This window comes from Capsicum annuum, chromosome 9 (assembly GCF_002878395.1).
Source record: "Capsicum annuum cultivar UCD-10X-F1 chromosome 9, UCD10Xv1.1, whole genome shotgun sequence".
In the NCBI taxonomy this organism is placed as follows: Eukaryota; Viridiplantae; Streptophyta; class Magnoliopsida; order Solanales; family Solanaceae; genus Capsicum; species Capsicum annuum.
In genome coordinates this window covers 92,559,432-92,585,451 of record NC_061119.1, presented here as the reverse complement: position 1 = coordinate 92,585,451, position 26,020 = coordinate 92,559,432, and the positions used below count along the sequence as shown (strand labels likewise).

Sequence of the window (26,020 nt, the reverse complement as noted above, 5' to 3'; positions counted from 1 at the left end):
ATCTGTTGCAATAATACAAAATATATCACTCGTTTTTTAAGACAGATGAATAGTCTATGCAACAAATCATATATTATTGTGACATATGAGTGATCCATTGGGATAGTTAATTAACTTGTTATAACAGATAAGTAATCTGTTATAATAATACAAAACAAATCACTCATCTATTGAGAAAGATAAATAATCTGTGCAGTAGATCACACATCTGTCGCAACATCAGCTGTTGCAACATGTGAGTGATCTGTTAGAACAATTAAATAACCTGTACAATGGCTGATTAATCTGTTGCGACAATACAAAACATACCACTCATTTGTTGAGAAAGATGAATGGTTTGTGCAACAGATCACACATCTATTATGGCATCATCTGTTGTAATATATGAGTGATCTGTTGGAACAGTTAAATAATCCATAGCAACTGCTGAGTAATCTGTTGCGATAATACAAAACATATCACTCATGTATTGAGAAAGATGAATGGTTTGTGCAACAGATCACACATCTGTTGTAATATATGAGTGATCAATCATTGCAGTTAACTAACATGCAGCAATGACTGAGTAATCTATTACGACAACACAAAGTATATCACTTATCTGTTGAGAAAGATGAATAGTCTGTGCAATAGGTCACACATCTGTTGCAACACATGAGTGATCTGTTGGAACAGTTATCAACGATCAATATTATTTAGATTTTTTCCAACATAGGGTTATCTATCATGACAGATGAATGATCAGTTGGAAAAATTAAGTCTTGGACATTTCTTATTGGAAGAGTTGATAAGATTTTATCCAATAGGAGGTTCATCTGTTGCATCGGATCATTAATCTGATGGTTCTTTTGTTGTACCAGATGGTTAATTAGTTGCATCAGATTTTTTATCTGATGCTTAATCTGTTACAACATATGGTAAATTTGTTGCATCAGATAGTTAATTTGTTGCATCAAATTATTAATCTGTTGTATCAAAATTATAATTTGATGGTTCTTCGGTGCATCAGATGGTTGATCTGTTGCATCATATGATAAATCTATTGCATCAAATGGTTAATATATTGCACCAGATGGGTAATCTGTTGGAGGAAACGAAAAATAGTAGCACAAATTTGTTCAACAAAAAAACAACAATTTCACCATTTTTACGAAGAACAAGAACAAAACAAATCAACCCAAATTATCATTTTATTTTTATAAACACAAATAATAAAAATTAAACTTCCAAAAAATGCAAAAAACAACAAAATATCATAATTCACTTCAAAAAGAGAAGAGAAGAAATACCAAAAATTAGGGTTTTATTCAAATCGCATTTCAAATTAATGCAACAAATATTGAAATTGTTAATCAATACTATAATAGAAGTTGACTCAAGTTCCTTGTTTTCCTCAAAACTAAAAAGGCCATAAATTTTTATCTATGAAAGAAAAAGAGAAGCGATGAAGAATTCAACGCTGTTGTGGCCGGAGAGCAAGACTGTCACGTCGATTGAAGGTTGAAGTCGAAAAGAAACTTAAAGCCCAACTATTTATAGTCGAATGTTGAAGTCGCCGAGGATTGAAATAAGAAATTTGCAAATAATTGGTTGGGAGAGAGTTGAGAGAAGCTGTCAAGAGAGGGATGAGAGACAGGTTGATTCGAATCAAAGAGGAGAATTCGAAGCCCAACTATTTATTGTCTGGGGTTAAAGGGAGAAAAGAGGGGAACTCGAAGCCCAACTATTTATCGCCGGAGGTAGAAGTCATCAGGGATTGAAGGGAGAAATTTTGCAGAACTATTGGTTGGAGAGAGTTAAAAGAAGCTGTCGAGAGAGAGGAGAGAGTGGTTGATTTGGATTGAAAAGAGGTGTGGGTTGGGTTGATTTGTATTTTTAAAAAGATTAGAAAGTTTTGAAAATACTAATCAAGTCCACAATTAACTTAATCAAGTTTCCTAATGATGTTTGACCCTATCTGTTGGTCAATGTCACCAATCCTTCATTCAAAACTTAAAAGACACATTTCCTTTAATTTTCTCAACACACCCTATATGTTTTTTAACATAGTACATTTCTGTAAATTGTAAAGTACTCAATTTATTTTTTCTCAAATATAATAATTTTTTTTTTAATTTTTATTCTTACTCTTCATCACTGTAAATGATTTTAGTTATTTAATTGTGAAAATATTAATTATAGAACATTATCAGTTCTTTCATTGTGTCTCGTTATACTATTTAGTCGACGTTTGATCGTGAAAATTAAAAAAATAAATTTATTAAGAATTTTCAAAGTTGAACTATAATGAATTTTTAAAATTTAGTTTATTAGTGGGGACTGTATTTATATGACATTAAAAAAAGTATTTTACCATGTCAAATTTACTTTAGTGGTAAATATAGTTGAATGATTTCTTAAGATAAAAGCCTTAAATTGAATGATTTTATTGATAAAAAATAACATTCTGTTATAAATGTACCATATATAGTGAATATCTACTTTACCATATATAGTGAATACCTACTTTACCATATATGGTGTATGTCTATTTATGGAAAAGTTACAAACCCCAAGGTTAGTTTCCCCTTATAAATAAAGGGGTTTTCATTCATTGTAATTCATCCCTCAATAATCCCTCAAGAGAAATAAAGAAGTCTCTCTCTTCTCTCTCTATTCTTCTTGTATTTGCTTTATATTTCATAACACGTTATCAGCACGAGACTTTGTCGTCTCAAATTTGAAGGCTAAAGTATTATTGCCTTTCTTTTCATATTGCTTATAATCTTACAAAATCTGAGTTCCTTGACTCGAGCAAGAATTACCTTTCATAGGTATTGAATGCTGAAATCCACTTAGATGCTATAGGTCTTGGAGACACCATCAAGAAAGAAAATACAATATCTAATCAAAATCGTGCTAAGGCTATTATTTTCTTGCATCATCATCTTCACGAAATTATGAAAATTGAATACCTTACTACTAAGGATCCACTTGTTTTATGGAATAGCCTAAAAGAAAGATTTGACCACTTGAAGATTGCCATCCTTACAAAAGCACGATATGAATGCATGCATCATGAAAATAAGATGTTGGGTTCAAACCCCATTCGATTTATAGCTTAAGATGCCTTCATATTAATATGAATAAGACATTAAGTTTGAACATTACGATGATAAGATGTTGGGTTTAAGTCCCATCGATTTATGCCTAAGACGCCTTTATATGGGTAAGACGTTGAGTTTGAATCTCAATGCACCATATTGATGATATTATAATGGCTAAGGCAAAATAATGTATTTTTAATGAAAAGTCATGAAATATGTATCATTGAACATGCTCTATTCTCTGAAGTGAATTTGGTAGCAGTTCATAATATGTCTGAAAGAGGACAAGTGATTAAAAAGGGCAGTACGATGCACTAAAGCTACCGCTATGCGCTGTGCCCGGGGAAGGGTCCCACCATAAGGGTGTATCGTATGCAGCCTTACCTTGCATTTTTGTCAGAGGCTATTTCCAAGGCTTGAACCCATGACATCCTGGTCATATGGCAGCAACTTTACCAGTTACTCCAAGGCTCCCCTTCGAAAGAAGATAAGTGATTGAATGCGAGAATATACGCGTGGAGGGACAATATGATAATGACCATCAAAAGTGATGATATTTTCACACGCATATTATGATCATAAGATATGTTAGAGAAAAATTATCTAGATTATATGTATGCCTCAATTTGCTCCTGAAGTAGCAATATCATAAAAGAGGTTATAATTTATTAGAATCTGATAGGCCTAAGGCACGATTATATTACATTCTTGAGGAATAAGAAACTTATTAATACAAACGTGTACTTGATTGTGATGGTATCACAACTTACCTCCGAAAGAGGCAAAATAATTGAGAAGAGTTATTTTGAAATCTACTTCTAAAGTAGTAAATCTGAAATTTATTTATGTAATAGTAAATCTGAAATTTATTAAAGAAAAAAAAATACATGTCAAGGTAAATTTTTGTTTACTACTATAAATGAGTTCATAAGTTGATATGAATCATTGTGACATCTCGAAGATGTCCATATTGAGTATTAGACATGTATTGAAGAACTAGAAGATTCTTCAAGAATTGCTTATGTTGCTTATTCTCATAATAAGTTGATTGGACCAACTAATGTTGGGATTGAATCCCTTAAATCTGAAAAGTATAAAAGGTGAAAAAGGGCTCGTTCACCTATCATGTGATATGTTGAAAAGATGCATCAATAAGATGATCACATGTACATTCATTGTTAACCTGTGTTTGATATTCACAAAGTTGCTTGCTCAATAAAATTGAGTTAAGAGCATAACTTTCGGATTGTGCAATCAAGACAATCTTGATGATGATGGTTTGGCATTGAATGCCTTTAATAAATAGCTAAACCATTAATAAGGAGAATAAAGCTTCATGTGTTGGTTTGAAATATGAAATATTATATACAATAATACTTGTATGCATCAAACCAATAAATTATGATTAACTCTCTTCAAAGTTGGTTCTGAGTTAAGAGCTATACATTGTCCATCTAATAGTTTTGATATACGGTATATGATTAATAACTATACCATGATGCACAAAGATGAATTCTTCAAAGAAGATGGAGGATTCATGTTAGTTTTCCTAACACAAACGGGAGATTATAAACAACTATAAAATATGTTAGAAATTATCATCAGATCCTCATTCAAAAGATAATTTAAATCAAATGCCAAAAGTATATCATATTTAAGCTGTAAGTGCTCCTATTTTGTGTCCCTGAAGTACAAGGTCTATGAATGCGTGAAGCGTGATAGACCAATCGGTTCCAAATGAAATAATCCTTGAAAAGGAGAAGGAGCAAATAATTATAATAAGAAGGCAATGTGCTCTTGAAGAGCCTACGACATAACACTTCATGAAGCCTTATGAGAGGTTCAGGTACCTAAAAATAATGAAGTGATGAGATCTCAAAATGTTATGTCACATTGCAAACCGACACAAAATGAGAAACCGTCGATGATACCTTTAATACAATATTGACGTAATATTGTAAAAGATTATGGGGATCTAAATTCTACGTTCATTTAAGCATGATGACGTAGAAATATTATCAGGTGACATGAAAGGATGCATCTTGGTAAGTCTAAAACTTATTTGATTTGCAGTCTAGACACTTGAAGATGCACATATGAAATGTTGAATATTGTTACTTGACAAAATTTACATGAAAACGTGTTTAAGGATTTAAAATATTTGAAGCATATAAATGTTTCTGGGAAACTTATTTAGAACCTTATATTGTATAAGCTTATAGCTTGAAAATTATTGAAACTCTTGGGCGTTTTCAAAAGCAATAAAATCTTTACTTAAATGAGAAACATGTATAATTGAATAAGGGTTCATTCCAACCTCAAGAAAAGAATGAGGAACTCTTTGGTTATGAAGTACCATATCTTAGTGTAATTGATGCACTAATATATCTTGCAAATACTACAAGGCATGGCATAACCTTTTTCGGTCAATTTGTTAGTAAGGTATATAGTTCTACTCCTACTAGGAGACATCAGAAATGTGATCAAATATATGAGCTTATTTTATTCTAAAGATTGTAGTCCCATCTTGTTGGTTATGCTGATGTTGGGTACTTATCTGACCCGTATCTCAAATAAGCTTTATGCTCACATGTGGAATACTGTCATATCTTGGAGATATACAAAACAGTCTATCTATCCACTTCATCGAACTATTCTGAGATAATAGTTATTCATGAAGAAAGCCAAGAATGAGTATGGTTGAGATCCATGATACATCTCATTCGAGAAAAATGTAGTATGAAATGCGACAATGTACTCACAATTTTATATAGAGATAATGCAGCATACATAGCACAACTTAAAGTAGGATTCATAAAAAGAGATAGAACGAAGCACATTTCACCCAAGCTTTTCTATACACGAAGCACATTTCACCCAAGCTTTTCTATACACAAAAAAATGGTGATATTAACGTGCAATAGATTCGTTCAAGTGACAATGTGGTTGATTTATTCACCAAGTCTCTTCCAACTGCAACATTCAAGAAGATGGTGCACAAGATCGGAATATAAAGGTCCAAGGATGTTCTCATTAGGGGGAGTTCATATGCGCTGTACTCTTTTCCCCTTACGAGGTTTTATCCCACTGGATTTTTCTTGTACGGTTTTTAATGAGGCAACATTTATGCGTATTATCTATGAGTTAGACATTCAAGGGGAGTGTTATAAATGTACCATATATAGTGAATGTCTACTTTACCATGCATAATGAATACCTACTTTACCATATATGGTGTATGTCTATTTATGGAAAAATTACAAACCCCAAGGTTAGTTTCCCCCTATAAATAAAGGGTTTTCCTTCATTATAATTCATCCCTCAAGAGAAATAAAGAAATCTCTCCTCTCTCTATTCTTCTTGTATTTGCTTTATATTTCATAACAAATTCAATCATATTAACTCGACAATATTTTCCCTTTTTCTTTTTTATTAAAATTTTGTGCAAAACAAACACTTCTTTTTGGAGTGTGTCACTAAACATGCATGAAGTACATTACGGGTCCAGACTTTCCCATGCCCCGCCCGTTTACATTTCAGCAACAAACGAAATCTTGTGTAGAGCCAAGATAGAATGATGGATACCGCAAAAACATTCTTTGCCATTTCCCTCAAAACTCAAACAATGCCTTTTCATCTGCAATTCAACTACCCCATTTCAACCTTTTTATGTCCCCACCAGTTGACACTTTATAGTAATTGGAGTAGAAATCAACCCTTTAATGTATTGTGTACTTCTCCACAATCTGATTCTTTCAATAATAGAGAAGAAGCTATTAAAGACTCATATGGGTATGGAGTCTATCCTTTTATTTTCTTTTAAACTAAGATTAGTAATGAAGATTGAATATTGAGATTTTTTTCAGTCTTGAATTGGACTTACTTTACAAGTTTGGAAATAAGGATTATATGCTGCTACCTCCGTTGACATTTGCTTTTCATATTTTGACTTAACAGGTTCATTAAGAAACAATGATTGACATGGCTAGTTTATCATACTATCTATATTAAGTATTAGGACTTGAAAATTTAGTGGGGAATAAGTAATTAATCCTAATGGTAAAATTTGGAAAAAGATAATGGTCTTTTCTTGATATATTAGAAGTGATCAGTAAAAGTTAGTGGACAAGTAAAAATGAATAAAGGGAGTAATTTTTTTTTTTTCATAAGGTTACTGAGTTTCACATTTTCCTTAACTGTGTGATTAAGGGTTACTTATTGTTCTTACACTTACCTTAGGCGCATTATGTAGTAGGTTTGTTCAAATTGACTGTTAAACCAATAAGCCGAACTGGTAAGTGGGTTATTGGATTAATCATTAGTGGTTTGGGTTATTGGTTTAGCAATTTAATTATTGGTTTACTATTCCAAGTTATTGGGTTATTCGTTTGGTTCTCAATTTGACCTCTTTATTTAACGGGTGAACCAATAACCTATAGTAATTTATTAAATTACAATTTTACCATTAAGTATATAAATTATCCTAGCAAGAAGATGAATCGTGCGTTGATGAAAAGTTAAGGGAGTGTTATTCAAATCTAAATTAATGTTGATAACGATCAATAACCGATTAACTGATATCTTAATGGTTCTTTAATGGTTAGGATGTCTACAAACCGATAACTAGAATTGGTAACTTTCAAAACCGACCCGACCCGATTGATACACAATCCTATTATGTAGGGAGCGAAATGGGCACACGTAGAGCTGAATATTATGGAAAATTCGTATAAACATACGCCAACTAGTTTGATAATGGTGTATATTTGTAGACTAATCATCTCCATCCTCTTAAATTAAAGGGAAAATGATAAAGGGCATCTGATTTTGGTGGAGAAGTACAAGAATGGAACTTTGAAAAGGTATATGCTTTAACTCTGACATTTTGCTTCCTTTTCCTTTTACCAAATTTCTCTGACAATATAAGGTCGTTTTATCTCTTTTTGGTCAAGGTTTACTGATTGAATGCTACTTATAAAAAATATGTGCTGATAGAATGTAGATATTACTTCCTGATGTTTTACTAGTCTTGATTTGACTGAAAATGGGTGTAGCTGCGGTTGCTTGAATAATTCCTTGCTATATTTGTTGTCTGAGCATGTAATCTAGTTTAGAATGTACAGTCAGAGGCAGTCAGAGGCAGATACAGGATGTAAACTTGATGCCTCCGACCTTAAGGTTTTTAGCACTGAACTCACTAGTCATTGCACCATTTGAATTATGGTTTCGAAAACTAGTATTTGTTAAAACTTTAGTTGTTTCGCATATATACCTATACTATATGTCAAAAATACAGGATTCAGTTGAACTCGTAGTTGGAGCACTACATCCTCTTATGTGAGTAGCACTTTATCTTCACAAAGTGACATGTATAGCAATGTTCCAATGACTGTTTGACCATGTTAGTATTGATGCATGGATAGGTATGTTATAGATAATGACTCTGAAATGAAAATGTTTCTTGAGGAGCATGTGCCCACAAATACTGGATCTCAAGATCTTGATATCTCTAACATGGAGTTATCCTGGCTCCCTAAGGTTATCAAGGATTTTGTGTTACCATCAGGTTACCCAGGTAACAGACATCATATGGTTTGTTTCCATTTTCTTCTTTTCTTTCTAATTTTCCTTTTCACCATATTTCTACTTTATGTTTTCCTACATACCAATTGCCCATTTGACCGTGGATATCTTTTGGTTATTAAGGGCCACAAGTATTTTTTTTAGATGTTTTATATGAACTATCATTGCAGATACAGTATCAGATGATTATGTGGACTACATGTTGCTTCAGTTCCCAACCAATGTAACAGGGTGGATCTGTCATACGCTGGTGACTTCAAGTCTCTTAAAGGCATGTCAATCTTATTCAGGTCATTAGTTCCACTTGGGTATGTTAAAGTGCTTGTAAAATCTACAACTGTTTGCCAGGATTGTGATTTGTGACCTTCTAAATCAAAATCGTTGACAAACTAATGAAACAAAGGCTAATATAGTTTTACTTAATTGGCTTACTAATTGTTCTCAGCTCAGTGGCTCTCAATTTTATCTACCTCTGGTCTCCTCTCACTTTTTTGTTTTTTTACACTAATCTTTGAGTTCTCCTCTTCTCCAGAAGGTTCAATGTTATTCAACTGTCAAGTTTTGTAGTTTTTTTTCTTCTTTATTCTCTCTTTTCTTCTTAAATTTTAGTTATGTGATCCCGTGTATATATGTGAATCATGTTATTAAACTTAATCTTAGTTATATTGGGCTTAGGAGTTGCTAATGTATTTTATGATAGTTGGATTCATGTCACGCACTTTCAGCTTGATTCTGACATATCCTGTACTGATTAATATCTAACATCCAGGCGGTTGGTGTGGGCTCTTTCTCAGGAACTTCCGCAGCTGCTTCAGCTGCTGCCATCAGGTACTGTTCATTTTCGTCAGCTGTTTATCTGCATGTAATGTGGCCTTGACTTGATGGAATTCAATATTTGCCTCACCTGTTAGTATAATTCACTATGTTTGTCCTACTCATTTTGCAGATGGGTTTCAAAGGATGGCATTGGTGCCCTTGGACGCTTTTTCATTGGTCTGGTAGTTTAAAATAAATATAAGAGAAGAGATAAGGACCTATCTGATTAAAGCTGTTAGTAAAGACTGATGTCTTGCAGGTGGGCGGTTTGGCAATCTTTTTGATGATGATCCTAAACAATGGCGCATGTTTGCAGATTTCGTTGGCAGTGCAGGAAGGTATCGCGAATATTCGTCTATCTTGAGTACATCAAAGTTAATTGGCTCTAGTGAACTGATGGAATTGATTTCTTTTGCAGTATATTTGATCTATGTACCCCTCTCTATCCTTCGTATTTCCTGCCTTTGGCATCTCTTGGAAATCTTGCGAAGGTATTTAGCTAACTAAAAATATTGTTAGTCTTCATGCATCCCTAGGAAATGATTGCATGAGCAGTACAGTTTTTGTAGAAGTTCTCTATGAATCTGATATATATCTTTCTTTTCTCTAGTTGTTTACTAAGTCAATTATTGAGGTTTCTTAAATGTTGGTATATTTTAAGTAGGCTGTTGCAAGGGGGCTAAAGGACCCTTCATTCCGGGTTATACAAAACCACTTCGCTATTGCTGGAAATTTGGGAGACGTAGCAGCAAAGGTATTACTTTGAATATTTCGGCCATAGATCAGATCTAGCGAATTGGATTTGCCAAATTTAATCTTCGTATGATCCTCGACTTTGATAGCATAGTTGTTTCTATGCTGGAATGCTTTCCTTTTCTTTTATCCATAGTGGTTGAGCTTTTATGGTGAATCAAGAAATTTATCAAAAAATATAGTTGTAGTAACTGTAGGTTTCAGCTCCATAAATGTGTTAAATTGTAAGTACCATACATACTTTCTCCCTCAGTGTTTTCTTAAGCAGGAAGACCAATGTGTAGTTTCTTGGAATGCTCCAATTTACTAGTTTATGCATATATTTTGATATTTCATATGATTATTAATGGTCTCAAGCTTGACAAAAGGAGGGTTGTGGTAGTTTGATGACCAGCGTAGAAATAATCTATGAGCTCTAGAGAACTGTGTGTCCGTAAATGGATAACTATGAACTTTAGAGAACCTGTTATTGATAATTTTCTAGTATTGGAATGAAATAGACCTAAATAAAGCAGAATGAATACCTAGAATTTGTACTATGAACTTTAACTATTTGAGGGCTCAGTTGATTGATATATAAGTTACAAATGGTGCTTGACTGCTCCAGTTGGTTTACTAAGATCTGATTGGTAGATTCCTACAAAATTAGGTTTGTTTACATTTTGTTGCCTGATTTATCAGTAGGTAAGTAGGTAAATATGATTGTCAGTGTAGTGTAATCCAGCTTGCGTGTTTTCCTGAAACCAAACAAGAAAAAGGATAATAGTATCCACAAACACATAGAAGATATAATTGTTGTATTACCCGAAAATGAGCAACACCGACATGTTGAAGCACCAAGTATGATATTACAATTGTCTCTCAATTCTTTTGTTTGATCATTTTATCGATTTCTCCTTGTAGCATTTTTGGATAACCTAATATTGATGACAGGAGGAAGTGTGGGAAGTAGCTGCTGAGCTGCTAGGTCTTTCTCTCGGCATACTAGCCTTGGTATGGCATATTTTTGTTTTATATGGTTACAAGCTAGGTCCGTCTCATCGTATGATAACTTTCTAAGGGTCCTCCACCAATATAATCCTCATCTTTTCCATAATAACAGATTTAGATCTTACTTTTTCTTCTGAAAATTGTAATAACCGAAAATGTATTGCAGGATACACCTGGTATCTCAAAGTCGTATCCTACATTGGCACTTACATGGTTGAGTGTGCGGATCCTACATCTTTGGTTTCGCTATCAGTCTCTTTCAGTTCTGCAATTCAACACGGTGAGACTTTATTTTTAGTTATCAGCATACTGAATAATCATTTTTGACTTGCCAAAAAGTATGTACGAAACGTCAGATTCTTGGCAATACTATCAAGCTCTTGGAAATCTGTTTTTTTTTTTGTGGACGCCGAGCATAAGTTAATAGCAAGAGGTAATTCACCTATTTAATAGACCACAAGAGGGGTCCCACAATGTTCGATATATTGGCTCTATCAGATTTCTGAAAGCTTTTTTTAGACAATAAGATTTCCAAAAGCTTTCTTTCTCCATATGTAGGAAACAGCTAAGAGAGTAAAATGAATGATAATGTAACCGGAATTTGGAATTAAGGTAACATCTTCTGAATTTTCCCTGGCATGTAGGCTTCTGATTACTCTGCTTTTGTAGATAAATCTCAAACGGGCTCGCATATTAGTGAACTCCCATGTTTTACACTGTACAGTTCCAGGTAAACTCAGTCTTGTTTTCTGTGCAATCTTCAATTCGATGCGGTCAGTCAAGCCTGTTTCTACATGTGGACCAGGAATCAATGAATGCAATAGGATGGAGAGCATCTTATTGTGGCAAAGATTCTTAAGGCCACGAATTATTTTTGAGGTGTCTTTGGAGGAGATGATCAATGGGAGAAAATACAGATCCATGGTATAGCCTTCTTTGGCTCACATATAAATTTATGACAAGTTGAGTTGGTTTATGCTTATGAAGTAACTTATATCCTGGGTAGATAATAGCAGAATAATGTAAGAATAGCAGTTAATGTCAGTTTCATGAAGTTAAGTACATGGTAGGTTACTGCTTCAAGAGTTTCTATAATACTTTTTATTTGAAGGTGTGGACTTTTCCTTAGGGTGGAAATATGCAACATATTTTCTCTGCTTGGTTCAAATATTTGTCTTGTATGGATCCCTCTCTAAGTTTTCAGATGATTTCACTTGCAATATTTAGGAGCACTGGTGTAACTTAATCTGAATATCTACTTTAAAAGTATCTACGTTGCTCTTGTCATTCCTACAGTTTCCATTTTCAAAACCTTCTGGCTGGTCCATGAGGGAACATCTATTGCCTTCATTTTATATAATTTAATTTCTTAACCTTTCCTTTCTTCCTTAGAGTTAGGCTCAGATGCCATATATCCACATTGTATAAAAGTCAGACCATCCGCGTTTCGGCTCCTAGTCCACACTCCAGTTGGGGTCCTTGGTGTGAAGGGGGGTGTTAGAGTGGGTTCAAGTCTAACATTGGTTGGGGAATGGATTGGTGGTTTGTTTATATGGACTTGAGTAATCCTCCCCTCATGAGCTAACTTTTAGGGTGAGGTAGGCCCAAGTGTCATATCTTTACAAATACTGATGCCTTTCCTGCGAGCAACTTTATCAGCCTCCTATCAAACTTGGCTGAATGCTAGTTTATCCCATAGCAGAAATCAGCATTGACTTTGGTTCTAGGTTTCTCTTATGCAAAACTTTCAATCTCAATTGTTCAAGGGTTCTGCTGAAATTTTATGTTTAAATATCTTCTTGGTTTGTGTTATTCCGGCTTTGAAATTGTTGTTTCAGACCTTAGGGATCTAATAAGGAAACGTTCATAGAATCTGGATTCAGAAAACTTTTGGATTTGTAAGATTATTAAAAGAAATCATAATTGTGATGTGTTACTCAAATATGTTAAGTCCATGACTGTATTCTTGAAAGGTGATCTTTGAATCGTTCTGCTATTATCTTTGCAGCAGATCAAGCAACTCCTTCATCTGTACAAGGAGGAAAAATATTTTCTTGTAGTAAATCAACAGAACCCAACGGATATTCAGGTCTTTGTATCTTTTAAGGTATGCACTAATTATACTCTGCTTAAGAAACATAGCTCTTACTTGCAATGCTCACTCTTCTCACTTCCTGCAGGAAGGAGCCACAAGCCTATCAGTGTTTCGAAGTGTATGGCAAACCTATTGGCTATATCAAAACTGGGGCTGGTCAGATAATATCTTTGATCAGCTTGAACAGAGCCTGGTTGAATTGAAGGATAGATTTCCTGACCTATTACAACAACTAACTGATGCTGGATGGGATACAAATAATTTAAGTTTAAAGGTCCCGAAAGAAATGTCGATCAAGGAGCTTCCTGCACCAAGTTAATTTCACGTATGGCCACTGAGTTTTATCCACTACAACAGTAAGCCGACAGAACTACTTTTTGTCTTATTAAAGTAATTGAGCTTTACCTACTATAACTTTGAAGTCACTAAACTTATCCAATTATAACAGTGAAGTTACAAATTAGTTGTTAACTAAACTTTATCCACCATAATAGTAAAGTCAGTAGACTTTTACTCACTGTAGTGACAAAAACCTACCCATCAGGGTGAGTTTACTTCGATGTGGATAAAGTTGTCTTTATGGCCATAGTGAGTAAATTAATTACTTAAACTTTACAATAGATTGTTCGTGGCTTTCACTGATATAGTGGGTAAAGTTCAATTACTTTAATTTGACAAAAAACTAATTGACTGACTCTACTGTCATAGTTAGTAAAATTAACCATACGTGAAATTTACTCTTCCTGCAGCATAACACCAGGAAAACACCTGTCTGCAGTTGATCTTACTCCAAAGTCCTTCCACTAACCTTTTTGCCTATTTGATGGGTTTGTCACCTCAAGTTTACCTTCATTGAATGTGCACGGATGATCACTGTATAAGTAAGTCTGATTTCATTTTCAAAGTTTATATTGTGACTTGGTCGCTGTCCCCTTTGTTGAAGATTACTAAAACATATATTGATGAAGCGGAAGTAGTCGATATTAGATTGTGGTTATTGTTTTATTGCTTAAGTCTGTTGCATTGTCTAATTGTGTAGTAGGAAGTAGTTAGTTAGTTGTAACAACTTGCCAGCTAAGAAAGTGCAAGTTGGGAAGCTTCTAGATGCTTCTAGATATCTTGTACAAACTCTATAAATAGATCCTAAGTTAGCTAAAGGAAGCATGCTGCAATTGCCTGTTATCACTATCACATTAATAAACATTTTGATCTTCTTCTTCTTCCTCTTGTGAGCTATTCCAGCTATGAGATAGTGAGTATACACGTCGTGCTGTAGATATTATCATGGTATCAGAGCCCAGGGTTATTGTAGCTGCAATGCTGATTGAGATTCAACTGCAGAAGGGTTTAGATCTCTGAGTTCTTAGCTGCAAATCAAGTTGTAGCTGAAGAATCAAGTGGTTAGATATCTCTGTTCGATTACATTTTTTGAGTTGTTCTTTCGATTGCTTAGATCAATTGTGTCAATTGTTAAAAGTGTGCCATAGATCAGTGTGAAGTGTGAAGTTCAGCTGATTTGTTATTTGAAATGGCACCTAAGATAGACTCTAGTGATCCACTATATATTGGAGCTTCAAAAGTGTCTGGTGCAACTTTAATTCCAATCAAGTTAACTGGTTCAGAGAATTATGGTGTTTGGAGTCATTTAATGCGAATAACATTTTTAGGAAAAAGGAAATTTGGTTTTGTAGCTGGAACTTGTAGCAAGAGCAATTATAGAGAAGAATTGCATGAGCAGTGGGAAACTTGTAATGCAATTGTGCTTTCATTGCTGATGAGTTTTGTCAGTGCAGAGTTATTAACTGGAATTGTATATGCAACCAATGCATTCGAAGTATAGGAGGATTTGAAGGAGAGGTTTGACAAGGTCAATCGAATGAGATTGTATCAGTTACATAGAGAAATCAATACTTTGTCCCAAGGAACAGATTCTGTGGAAACCTACTTCACAAGGCTGAAAAATCTATGGAATGAGTATGATGCTATGGTTTCAACTCCATCATTTACTTGTCCAAAATCAAAGGAGTATGCAGATCATCTGTATGAGTTAAGGTTGATTTAGTTTTTAAGTAGACTGAATCTTCATATGACTCAACTAGAAGACAGATCCTACTAAAAGGAGTTACACTTACGCTCAATCAGGCATATACCATGATAATGGAGGATGAGATACAACATTTGACTAATGTGGTTGCAATCACTGAGAAATCAGATCCTATCTCCATGCAAGTAAACAGAGGACCAGACACAAGCTATGTATCTCAAGGATATAAAGGAAAAAAGTGTAACTATTGCCATTTTGGTGGACATACCAAAGAGAACTGCTACAAGCTGATAGGCTATCCAAATGATTGAAAGCAAAGGAAGAAGAACAACTATAACAATGGAGGATCAAGAAGATATAATCATCAAGGATATGGAAGAAACAGTGGACATGAAACCAGTATGCAGGACCATCCATGCATGCTCATTGTCTCATATTAAGACACAAGAATGGATAGTAGATTCTGGTGCAACTCCCCACATAGCTGTAGATAAGACTGTATTATCCACACGTACAGTGGTTAAGCCAGGAATGAGCAAGGTGAATCTCCCAAATGGTACTAAAGCAGATGTTTCACATACTGGTGAAGCTACAATATTTCAGAATGCAGTAATGGAGGATGTGTTGTTTGTACCTTATTTCAAAATCAATTTGTTATTAGTATCCAAGGTCACTAGACAACTGTCTTGCTTTATATCCTTTTACCCTGACTTTTGTGTCTTCCAGGATCTTCACAATGGCAGGGTGAAGGGGATTGGTAGAGAAAAAAAAGGTCTGAACATGGAGACAATAATTCTTCAAAGGGGCAAAGAAAACAAGGAAACTTAGTTGCAGAAGTCAATGTAAAGGACAATAGTATATGGCACAACAGACTTGGCCATCCATCTGATCAAGTATTAAAGATTTTAGATCTTTTAGATCACAATAAGGATGTTGAGATGTCACATAAATGTCCTGTATGTCCACTGGCCAACCAAACTAGGCTAGCATTTCCTGTTAGTGATACTAAGTCTAATGCATGTTTTGATATGGTGCACATAGATCTTTGGGGACCTTATAAAACTCCAACTTTTGATAAGAAGTTTTATTTCTTAACGATTGTTTATGACTGCAACAAATATACTTGGATTCACTTGTTACAATTGAAGTCTGAAACCATTGTTCTTTATGGTCATGATCAAAACTAAGTTTGGAGCCACTGTCAAAGTCATAAGGTCAGACAATGGGAGAGAGTTCTTTAATTCACAATGCTCAGATTTGTTTAACTCTTTAGGTATTCTGCATCAAAGTAGTTGTCCTCACAATTCTTGTGAGTTAATGTTTACCACCAATTGTCTATGTTTCCTCTTTACCACACAATCCCGTTGTTGTATTTTAATTAAGAACTAAGTTGTCTTCCTTGTTACTTGCATCTATAGCATTTTGGGAGAACATGAGTTATTCACGCTCCCTTTGTTGTATTTTACTAAGCTCAGTTGTAGTAGGCTTTTGTATATCGTTTTTATAGCTTACTTTTTGTGTTTTAAGAAGATAATTTGCTTCTTAGCGTTTTGGTCTTCCGGGAGAGGAACTGCTTAGCATTTATAACTCACGTCTCTTTTGAGACTTTTGTGTGGCCCAAATATTTTGGTAATTAATTATTATCTTGTCCCTAGGATTATTGCTATTTGCCTATGAGTTCCTAGCCTACCTATAAATATGCTTGTTACTCCATGATATACTCGTTGATAGACATAGGCTAGAAGTTTTTAGGTCTCTTCTTTCCCTATTTGCTTGTTAAAGTTCTTGACAAAGATGATTCTCCACAATACTTGAACGATGATGGTTAAAGGTATGTTGTTGTTTAATATTCCGTTGCGTTGGTGTAACACCCCACTTTTTCGGGCTAAAGTTGAACCGTTTTCCCGATGTATATAGACCCGAATCCAATGGTTTCTAGTTGGAAATAAGTGTGAATGGCAATGCTTTAGTGTGAGAAGATCTTTGAAGATGAGTATACGTCAAAGTCTCCTAGCTCAAAGTTAAGTTGAGCACTTTCTTATCGATTGATTTAGTCGATTTTTCTTGGTCAATTTCCAGCGATCATTACTCCTAGAATATGAGGAGTTATGTGACCCATAATATATCAAATTAAAGCCCTTTGAGTCTTCTTTACAACGCCACCGACCGTTCTTTAATTTGAGTTCGAAGTCAAAAGTTATGAGTGTTTGAATGGAACCCTATCCAGGGTCCGCGTTGGGCTCGCGCTGCGAGGGAATCACCAAATGCCACTGGATGGGCTTGGCTTTTGGCTGCGCCGTCCACTCTGGGGTTGGCTTTGGCCAGGTGCCACCAAGCCTTTCCCAAGTTTCAAAAAGTGCTTCGTTTTGAGTTATTTTAAGGGCAATAAGGTCTTTTACCATCCTATAACCATTCCTAATTATATATGGACGAAAATTGGGTCTTTAAATACGTTATTTCACTTCTCAAATCCTCAAATCATCTTTCCATCAACAAGAGAGGAGAATAAAGTGTTTTAAATAATCCAATTAAGTGTTTTAAAGCTATCATCCTACGTGTGAATCAAGTAAGGCTCCTAAGTACATCCCTGTCCTAGGTGCTAAGTTCCATTCTTTGTTTTATAAAAGAATAAAAACCCTAATTTTGTTTATTCTCATGTTCTATCTCCCTGTTCCCTCTCTCGAGATAAAAAAGTCGACAATAAATATATTCTAAGGGTAGCTAATCCTTACAATAATTAAAACAAGAATAAACAAGCAACCATAATGATAAGCAATTCAACAAACTTTATTCAAAACGAAAGTATTCATGATCTTGGCTTTAACCCCGAAAAGAGGGTTTTAGCTTTAAAGGGAAATATTCATCATCCAATCCCTTGGAATAATGATACAAACCATTAAAAAAACTAAATTAAAGAATGATAAAACCTAAAAAGAAATTGTGGTAGCCTCCAATGATGTTCCAAGTTGATCTAGGGTTTCCAAGATGTCCCAAGATGATTAAACGGAATTTGGAACGTTATATTTATAGTAGAAAAGTTATAAACCAAGTTAGATTAGGTTTACACTCTGTTTTCCTTCAGCCGGGCAAAATTTTCTCGATTTTGGGCGTTGGCGCGACGCAGTGACATGCAAATTCACAATTGTCAAAAAATTTGTCAAATTCCAGTAGCTGTTCGCGATTTCAGTGTATCACGAGGCCTCCTTAAACTCCAATATAAGCTACACGCGCCAGATAGTAAAAAACGTGGGCCTCTTCTGAATCTAATGATGTTTTGAACTCATCCATTGGCCACCTATACAGTCTACACGCGCCCCATACTTTTCAGGGGTCCAAATTGCGTCCAACTTGTGTCTCGTGCTTCCTTGGTCATTTACGAGCCTTTTTGAGTTGTTTCCACTTGATTTGAAGCTTGTATATCCTTCATATATCATCATAATCCATTCACCAAGCATCCTAAATCATTAAACAAATCAATTAAGAGCTCAAAACAACACAACATCCTCACCGATGAACTAGAAACACGAGCTAAGCATAGGCTAAATTCACATTGAGCTTTAACTCATTGTTTTCACTCTTTTCTTGATCCAATTGACCCTTGAACATTATAACTAATTTGTTTTACATATAAATACATAATAAAAACCTTAGTAACTCATTAAAACACATTAGAACCCAACACAAGAGACTAGAAAAACACCTAGCTCAAGTTAGTTACACTGGTTTTCTTGATTGACTTCTAAATGCTCAAATTGAATCAAAACTCATTTGAAATCACCATTAAACATTGTAAACACATACTTGGACACATAAATGCTCATTTATATTATTATCAACACATATATCATAAGAATCATCCTCAAAACAAGGCTAAATAAGCTAGAATAGTAGCACTAGAATGCATAAATTCACCCAACATCAGTAAACAATACTCAATCATATGCAACAAAACCCTCAATTTTGGTTTCAAAACCACCATCTAAGAATCATAATCACACTTTAAAACACATGGTATTTGAGAACTAACAATGAGGTAAGAGTCACATGCTTTATTTACGAAGATTCACGGACGTCTCTAGATGAACACCTTTGAAGAACCCTAGTCCCCAATCTTCAAGAGAGAGTTTAGAGAGGATTTTGGAGTGTTTTGTTATTTCCAAGTATGTTATGAGAGGCCACAATGAGTAATAAGACGTGGGGACTTAAGGGTTTTAGGGTGGGAAATGTCTAAAACGTCCTCAGCTTAAAAGCTGAAAGCTTGATTGTAGGATGGTACAACCACACCCCTTAAATCGTACCCTAGGGTATGAGTGGTACCCTAGGCATCCTTTTGGACCTCAATACTGACCAACATACAACCACACAAGGGCCAACTCATATCTTAACATACGACCAGTACCCTTTGAACCGTACCTTGGTCAGAATACTTTGGACAAGACTTGGGGCATCATACGATTTGTCTCTTTACTTCTAGTACCCTATCATATGATTAGTAAGATGCCTAGTCGTACCTTGGATGGTAAGTGACATAAAACACAATGTGAAACATATGAGTTAGGGTCCCTAAACTGTACCACATCATACAACTAGTACCCCAACTCGTATGATGTCCAATGAGCTCAAAGTCCAAAAATTTCTAAGGGTAAAAAACCCAGGGTGTTTCAGCACGGTTCATAGTCCTAGGGTGTCTACGAAGCCGTGTCGAGTAGAGTCCTTTTTATGGGTGTGTAGCGCGCCACACTTATAAGGAGGAAGCTACGAGGCATTTAGGAGATGTTTTCCATTCTTTCATATTCTAGTTTGTGCTATTGTGTTGTCCATATGAAAGTTATCAAAAATTACTTCCTTGCTCTAATTCTATTGGCTGTCTCATTGTCGAGACGATACAAGTGCAAAAGTTTAGTGTCTAAGCGATGTAGTCCCTTCTGGTTGAGTACTCAATGAAATGGCACAAGGACTTAAGAAGAGTCCATTAGTGCATCAATTGTGTCGATTCAAGTGTATACCCATATCTATATCCATCATGTATTTAAGTCTAAGTTATGAAGTGTATTCAGTCCCGTTTAGAATCCTTGTTGCATATGTCATTCTTAAGGGTAGAGATGTGGCAGAATGTTTGAACAATATTTCCACCCGAGTAGTAGTATGTGATAAGGTGTCATAACCTATGAGTAGTAAAATGGTTCCAAAGTTAGTTCTACGAAGCCATAAGTTTAGAAGTTAGAAGTGAGGATAAATCTTGAGTGAGGAAGGTAGATGTAGTTGTGTACCCTTAAGTAGAGGGTGGTGTGCCTTTTTATGGTGATTGACTAATATTGTAGCAAAGTTAGTAGAGTGTGTGGTAGCCCGTGGAGGGAGTGATTAGCTATGATTATTATTTATTTAAATAGGGAAGGAGCTCAGAATGGATAGTTATGGTGGTTGTAGAAATCATTTGTAGGCTGTGAAAGGAAAGGGGTATATTAGTCAATAAGTTATGGGTAGACATTGGTGTGTATATGGAATTTGAAGATAGTGGGAATGTATGCATGGGTAAGGAGATTTAATGTAAGAAAGTAGAACATGTAGATAAGATCGTAATGAGTCATATTAAAAGAATAAGATTGATTACCCTCATTATGTGACTTTGCCCCTTTAATTTTCTTTTTTCTAGTAACGGTAAACTAGTACAACATGTGAGAAGGTGTGTAGTAGATTCTAAGGTGTAGTGGTAGTGTTGTGGAGAGGATGAGCTTGTAGGTCGTAGTTAAGTGAAATAAGGGAATTAGGTTGTTTTCTCTATTCATCGGGTTAGTATATTTGCGGGATGTTTCGTTGGTGGTACATGGTTGGTGCTAGACACTAGGCTTGAACTATAGAAATGGATTGTGGTGATAAGAATGTTAAATTGAGGATAGTGAATACGAGAATTATGGGAGTAAGTTAGTAGGCTGTTCGAAAACTTGTGGGAAAATGAGTGGATAATTGTGATATACATGAGGGATAGTGTTAAAATGATGAATTGTGGCTAAGTCATTAAGCGGATAAGAGCGTTTTAGTATATAAGAATAAGTTGAACCCTCAGGTAGCATGTTGTTAGATAAGGTTTTATATGTATAAGTGTCATGTGTACCTAGTTCATGTTCTTGAATTTTGTAGTATGTAGAAGTCTGGGGAGTTTTTGTATGGTGTTCTTTAGAGTTGAATTGAGGAAATATAGGTAGATAATATGCACCTGTGGTATAGTTTTACAAAATTTATTAAGTTGTAAGTTATGTAATTAGAGATCTAATGTTAGAATATTAGGTAGTGTAGAATGGATTGTTATGCGATAAGGAGTGTGGATATGTATGCTCGTGAGAGTATGAGTTGTAGGGTGATGGCTATAGAGGCTAGCAAAAGTTAAGAGTAGTGCCCTTGGAGGATGTCATACCAATAAGTTATTACTTTTCATATAATCGTGTATTAGTGCGAGCCTAGAGTTCATGTGTATAGTGATACCCCCTGTTTCTGTTGAGAGTTGTGGGTATAGATTTGATGAGAGGTTATATTCTCAAGTCTAGTAATGTGACTTTGATTAAAGGGGGAGATGATGATTTAAGGTAGTTCCTGAATTTTCTTGTTGTGGCAAGTGTCATGAAAGAGTCATGATAAATTCATTCCTATTCAAGCAAACTCCTCCTACTTCGATTTAAGAGGTTATTCTACTAACGTCTTATGTATTCAAGTCCTGCTTATGCCTACGGTTCGAGTTCTCTATGTAACTTATGTCCATGTTCCAACCTCCCAACTAGAAGCATTGTCTCAGTAGTCCAATCTTTCAAGTATTCAAGTTCTATGTTATGATGCTCATGACCCACAAATCCATGTCTCATATCATGCTTAGTTATAAGGAATTATTCTTTCTATATATTACCAATTTATTTTATGTCGGGATTAGCCAGAGTGATAAGGTTTATGCAAATTCATGGACAATTTCAGTCCTTTAAATGAGGAGCAATCATTTCAAGTGGCAATCCTTGTCTCAGTCATTGACTCATGAATTCCGCCTTTATACTATACAGTTCATGATATATGCTCACATGTTTCTCACTGTGCCCAGTCCTAAGAACTCATACTGTGTATGTTTACGTCCAAACAACTCTCTATCTACGATCTAGACATTTGATATATGAAGCACTTTGTGCCTATTGTATCATATCTGGCATCTCATGCCCCATCTTGAGTAGATAAGCAAATATAGGTTATAATTGAATAATGTTACTTCCATTCTTGATGGTTGTGTTCTAGTCCCTCAATAAACTTCCTTATGTTAGTATGTTAGTGGTTATGAAGGCGTAGTAGTGTTTTAGATAAGAGAGTGGATGTTTCGTATTGTTTAAATTATGGGGTGACTACCTTGAGCTAAGGTTATAGATGAAGATGGAGGAGGGAAACGAGCTTGCGTTAGGTGAAATAATTAAGAAGTGGTTATGTGATGAAAATCTTTGTGAGAGTGAGTAAAGTTGCTGTTTTTTTTTGTGGGGAGATCCATAAAGTGGGTTTAGTGAAGGTAGGCTTGAATATTGTGATTAATGAATCCACAAACCAATGTGCTATGTGGTTAGTACTCCTTGATTTAAGACCTGAGGATGTTGATTATAGTGATAAGGCGGAGTAATATTCTTAATGAGATGTAGAGTACAGGGTCCCGTAGCTTAAGTTAGCACCTTTTAACTCTGGGTTTGGCTTCAACATGGAAGTACTATACGCCGGGACTCAAACTCTTGCGGTTAGGTGTGTTATGGGAGAATTGTTAATTGGAAATGATGAAGTATGTTATTTGTTGTTTGGGGCATAGACGAGTAATGTCTCTAAGTTTAAGGTCTATTCATTGCATCTTGTAAGGTAGACAATACTTCTATTCCTATCTCCCACGAAACCTTATTCTATGTCGAGTACCAATGAAATCAAGACCTATGATCACCTAATAAAGTCATGCCTTATGTTGTGGTGATCATGATCCCTAGGACTCATGTGCAAGGTCATCTCTATGTCAATTCTTATTATCTCACGCTTCGTGCTTACATGATTCACTGGGGTTATTATGAAGCTCTTTTGATGCCTTTGCATCTTTTGTTGAAGAAAAATGTCCAATGCGAGGTTAAGATTCTTTATTCCATATTTTTACAGCTTCAACAAGTTCCTGCCCATCATTCGAGGACGAATGATTCCAAGGGATAGATAATGTAACACCCCGCTTTTTCGGGCTAAATTTGAACTGTCTTCCCGATGTATATAGACCCAAATTTAATGGTTTCTAGTTGGAAATAAGTGTGAATGACAATGCTTTAGTGCGAGAACATCTTTGAAGATGAGTATACGTCATAAAAGTCTCCTAGCTCAAAGTTAAGTAGAGCACATTCTTATTAGTTGAGTTTTAGGTGATTTTTCTTGGGTCAACTTTCAGCGACCATTACTTCTAGAATATGAGGAGCTATGTGACCCATAGTATATCAAATTAAAGACCTTTGAGTCTTCTTTCCAGCGCCACCGACCGTTCTTCAATCCGAATTTGGAGTCAAAAGTTATGAGTGTCTGAATGGAACCCTGTCCAGGGTCCATGTTGGGCCTACGCCGCAAGGGAATAACCAAATGCCACTGGATGGGCTTGGCTTTTGGTGTGCGCTGCCCACTCTGGGGTTGGCTTTGGCTAGCGCCGCTAAGCCTTTCTCGAGCGTCAAAAAGTGCTCCATTTTGAGTTATTTTAAGGGCAATAAGGTCTTTTACCATCCTATAACTGTTCGTAATCATATATGGACGAAAATCGGGTCTTTAAATACGTTATTTCACTTATCAAATCCCCAAATCATCTTTCCTTCAACAAGAGAGGAGAAACCACCTAGTGTTTGAAGATTTTGATCTCCAAGAGCAAATTTCTTTACGTCCTCTTCAATTTTTCTCCATCAAAAGGTATGTGGGACTATCCTAAATCTCATGGGATAAATTTATTGTTTTAAACAAGCTTTAAAGTTATATAATTATGTATATGAAGTGGGTTTCAAAATTATTGAAGAACATGCATTGAAAACCCCATTTTATGATGAAATTTTGTATGAATTGTGGGATTGTTCCCCAAGCTTGAATTATTTTCATAAGTACATGTGTTATTAGTTTGAGAAGTTATATGAGAACATGATTTACACAATTCCCTCACTTGTTATGAAATTCATTGTCTTAACAATGTTGTGGGTTGTTTACATAGATGGTTAGAAGTTTGAGATTAAATGTTTTGCTAACGTTTATGGATTGAAATTTTGTTATGAATAAATGAGAGGAGGTTTCTTTGATTTATAGATGCTCATGTTTCCTAATAAAAAAATGCACGTGATTGATGAAAGAGGTGACTATTGTATGTTAAAGTATTGAAAGGAGAGTGATTTGGCATAAGTTTTCATGTGCTTTTGAAATAAAAACTCTCATGTGATTTTATGAATCTTTTGGTGGTCATTTGCATGATTTTGAATAAGAAGGGCTATGGATTTGATATGATAAGATATGAATGACTTGAAAGACTGGGTATGACGATATCCTATTATGAACCCTTAACAGAATAAGCATTGAACGTTTTTGAGCACGAAGCATGATTTTAAAGGACTAAAATTGGGCTTAAAGAGAGTTGGTTATCCGAAGAAGACATTTGATTGTAAGGGCTCATTGCTGGAAATCGAGTTTTGCCGATTCGGGAGACATGATTGGCAATGGCCAATGTATACTTGCCCTCGAGCTCTGGTATACTAGAATAGTATGTAGGACCCCAATCCTTGCGACAAACTTGAATTTGGGGGCTTGACTGTCGAGTCAAGGGAGGATTCCCTATAGCCCGTGGGATTGCAGAAACGTAGGGTGTACCACCATCTAGCTTAGAAGTAAAACAAAGAGTTGAGTCATAACTTACAAGAATGTTTTGAAGCTCATTGGTTATGCCCATGTGTTTCTATTGACATATTATGATAAATTGTTGTTCATAATGCTCACTTATTTTACATGAAGTATGTGTTATTTTTGGATTGTTCGACATATCAGTACTTTCGAGTATTGACCCCCTAGCTAGTGGTTCAAAGGCTCAGTTTCGGGGTCCAGCTCAATAGTAGATTGTTCCCAGATTTCAGAATTTGGTGAGCCTTCCTTACACCGGAAGACATTTTTTCTATATGTAATCTAAAGTCAGTTTTATGGTCTAGCCGGGGGTCTTTGTTCCGGTTTAGCCAGACTATTGTTTTTCAGTCCAGTAGAAGCTTCATAGATTGGTGTAAAACAGAATTTGAGTATTGTTTTGTCACAACTTCTTGATGCATTTTGGATTATAAGTTTCCATTGAACATTAGTATATCTTCCACACTTTGATTTATGTATTATGCTTATGATATTATGCTAAGGGGCATCTCGGGCCTTCGTGATTTGGGATACCTGTTGCGGCCAGGACCTCGGCTCCGGTTGTGATAGTTGTCTTTCTGATATATATTGAAAATCAACATATGGTATTAAGAGCCTGCCTTTACCTATGTTGTTTGGTATTTGTGTCATCTGATTTTAAAGTCTGTTTATGTTGATGTGTAGAAGCTCAATGAGACTCGTACTATCTGAATTAATAGTGATAAAGCAACGTGATGGCCAGTGATAATTTAGCCTATA

General features: G+C 35.3%; 1 protein-coding gene across 12 annotated transcripts; it reads left to right on the top strand.

Annotated features, from left to right (window-relative positions):
* Window positions 1–6,556: 6,556 nt before the first annotated feature.
* Window positions 6,557–25,708, top strand: LOC107842618 (protein root UVB sensitive 5). Of its 12 annotated transcripts, none has more exons than XR_007044916.1 (17): window positions 6,557–6,878; window positions 7,889–7,948; window positions 8,510–8,661; window positions 8,840–8,959; window positions 9,439–9,497; window positions 9,616–9,667; window positions 9,745–9,823; window positions 9,904–9,976; window positions 10,150–10,239; window positions 11,172–11,231; window positions 11,395–11,508; window positions 11,898–11,958; window positions 12,034–12,152; window positions 13,240–13,335; window positions 13,409–13,648; window positions 14,073–14,204; window positions 25,450–25,708. XR_007044916.1 is itself a non-coding variant. In XM_016686561.2 (17 exons), the coding sequence occupies exons 2-16, from the start codon at window positions 8,202–8,204 to the stop codon at window positions 13,640–13,642; spliced, it is 1,416 nt and encodes a 471-aa protein (XP_016542047.2). In that variant the 5' UTR covers window positions 6,789–6,878; window positions 7,889–8,201; the 3' UTR covers window positions 13,643–13,679; window positions 14,073–14,544. The 12 variants fall into 12 exon arrangements, 10 of the variants coding, with proteins under 10 accessions (XP_047252853.1, XP_016542043.2, XP_047252850.1 ...); XR_001665943.2 differs by having other exon boundaries at window positions 6,560–6,878; window positions 13,237–13,335; window positions 13,409–13,679; XM_016686561.2 differs by lacking the exon at window positions 25,450–25,708 and adding an exon at window positions 8,383–8,423 and having other exon boundaries at window positions 6,789–6,878; window positions 7,889–8,264; window positions 13,237–13,335; window positions 13,409–13,679; window positions 14,073–14,544.
* Window positions 25,709–26,020: the final 312 nt, after the last annotated feature.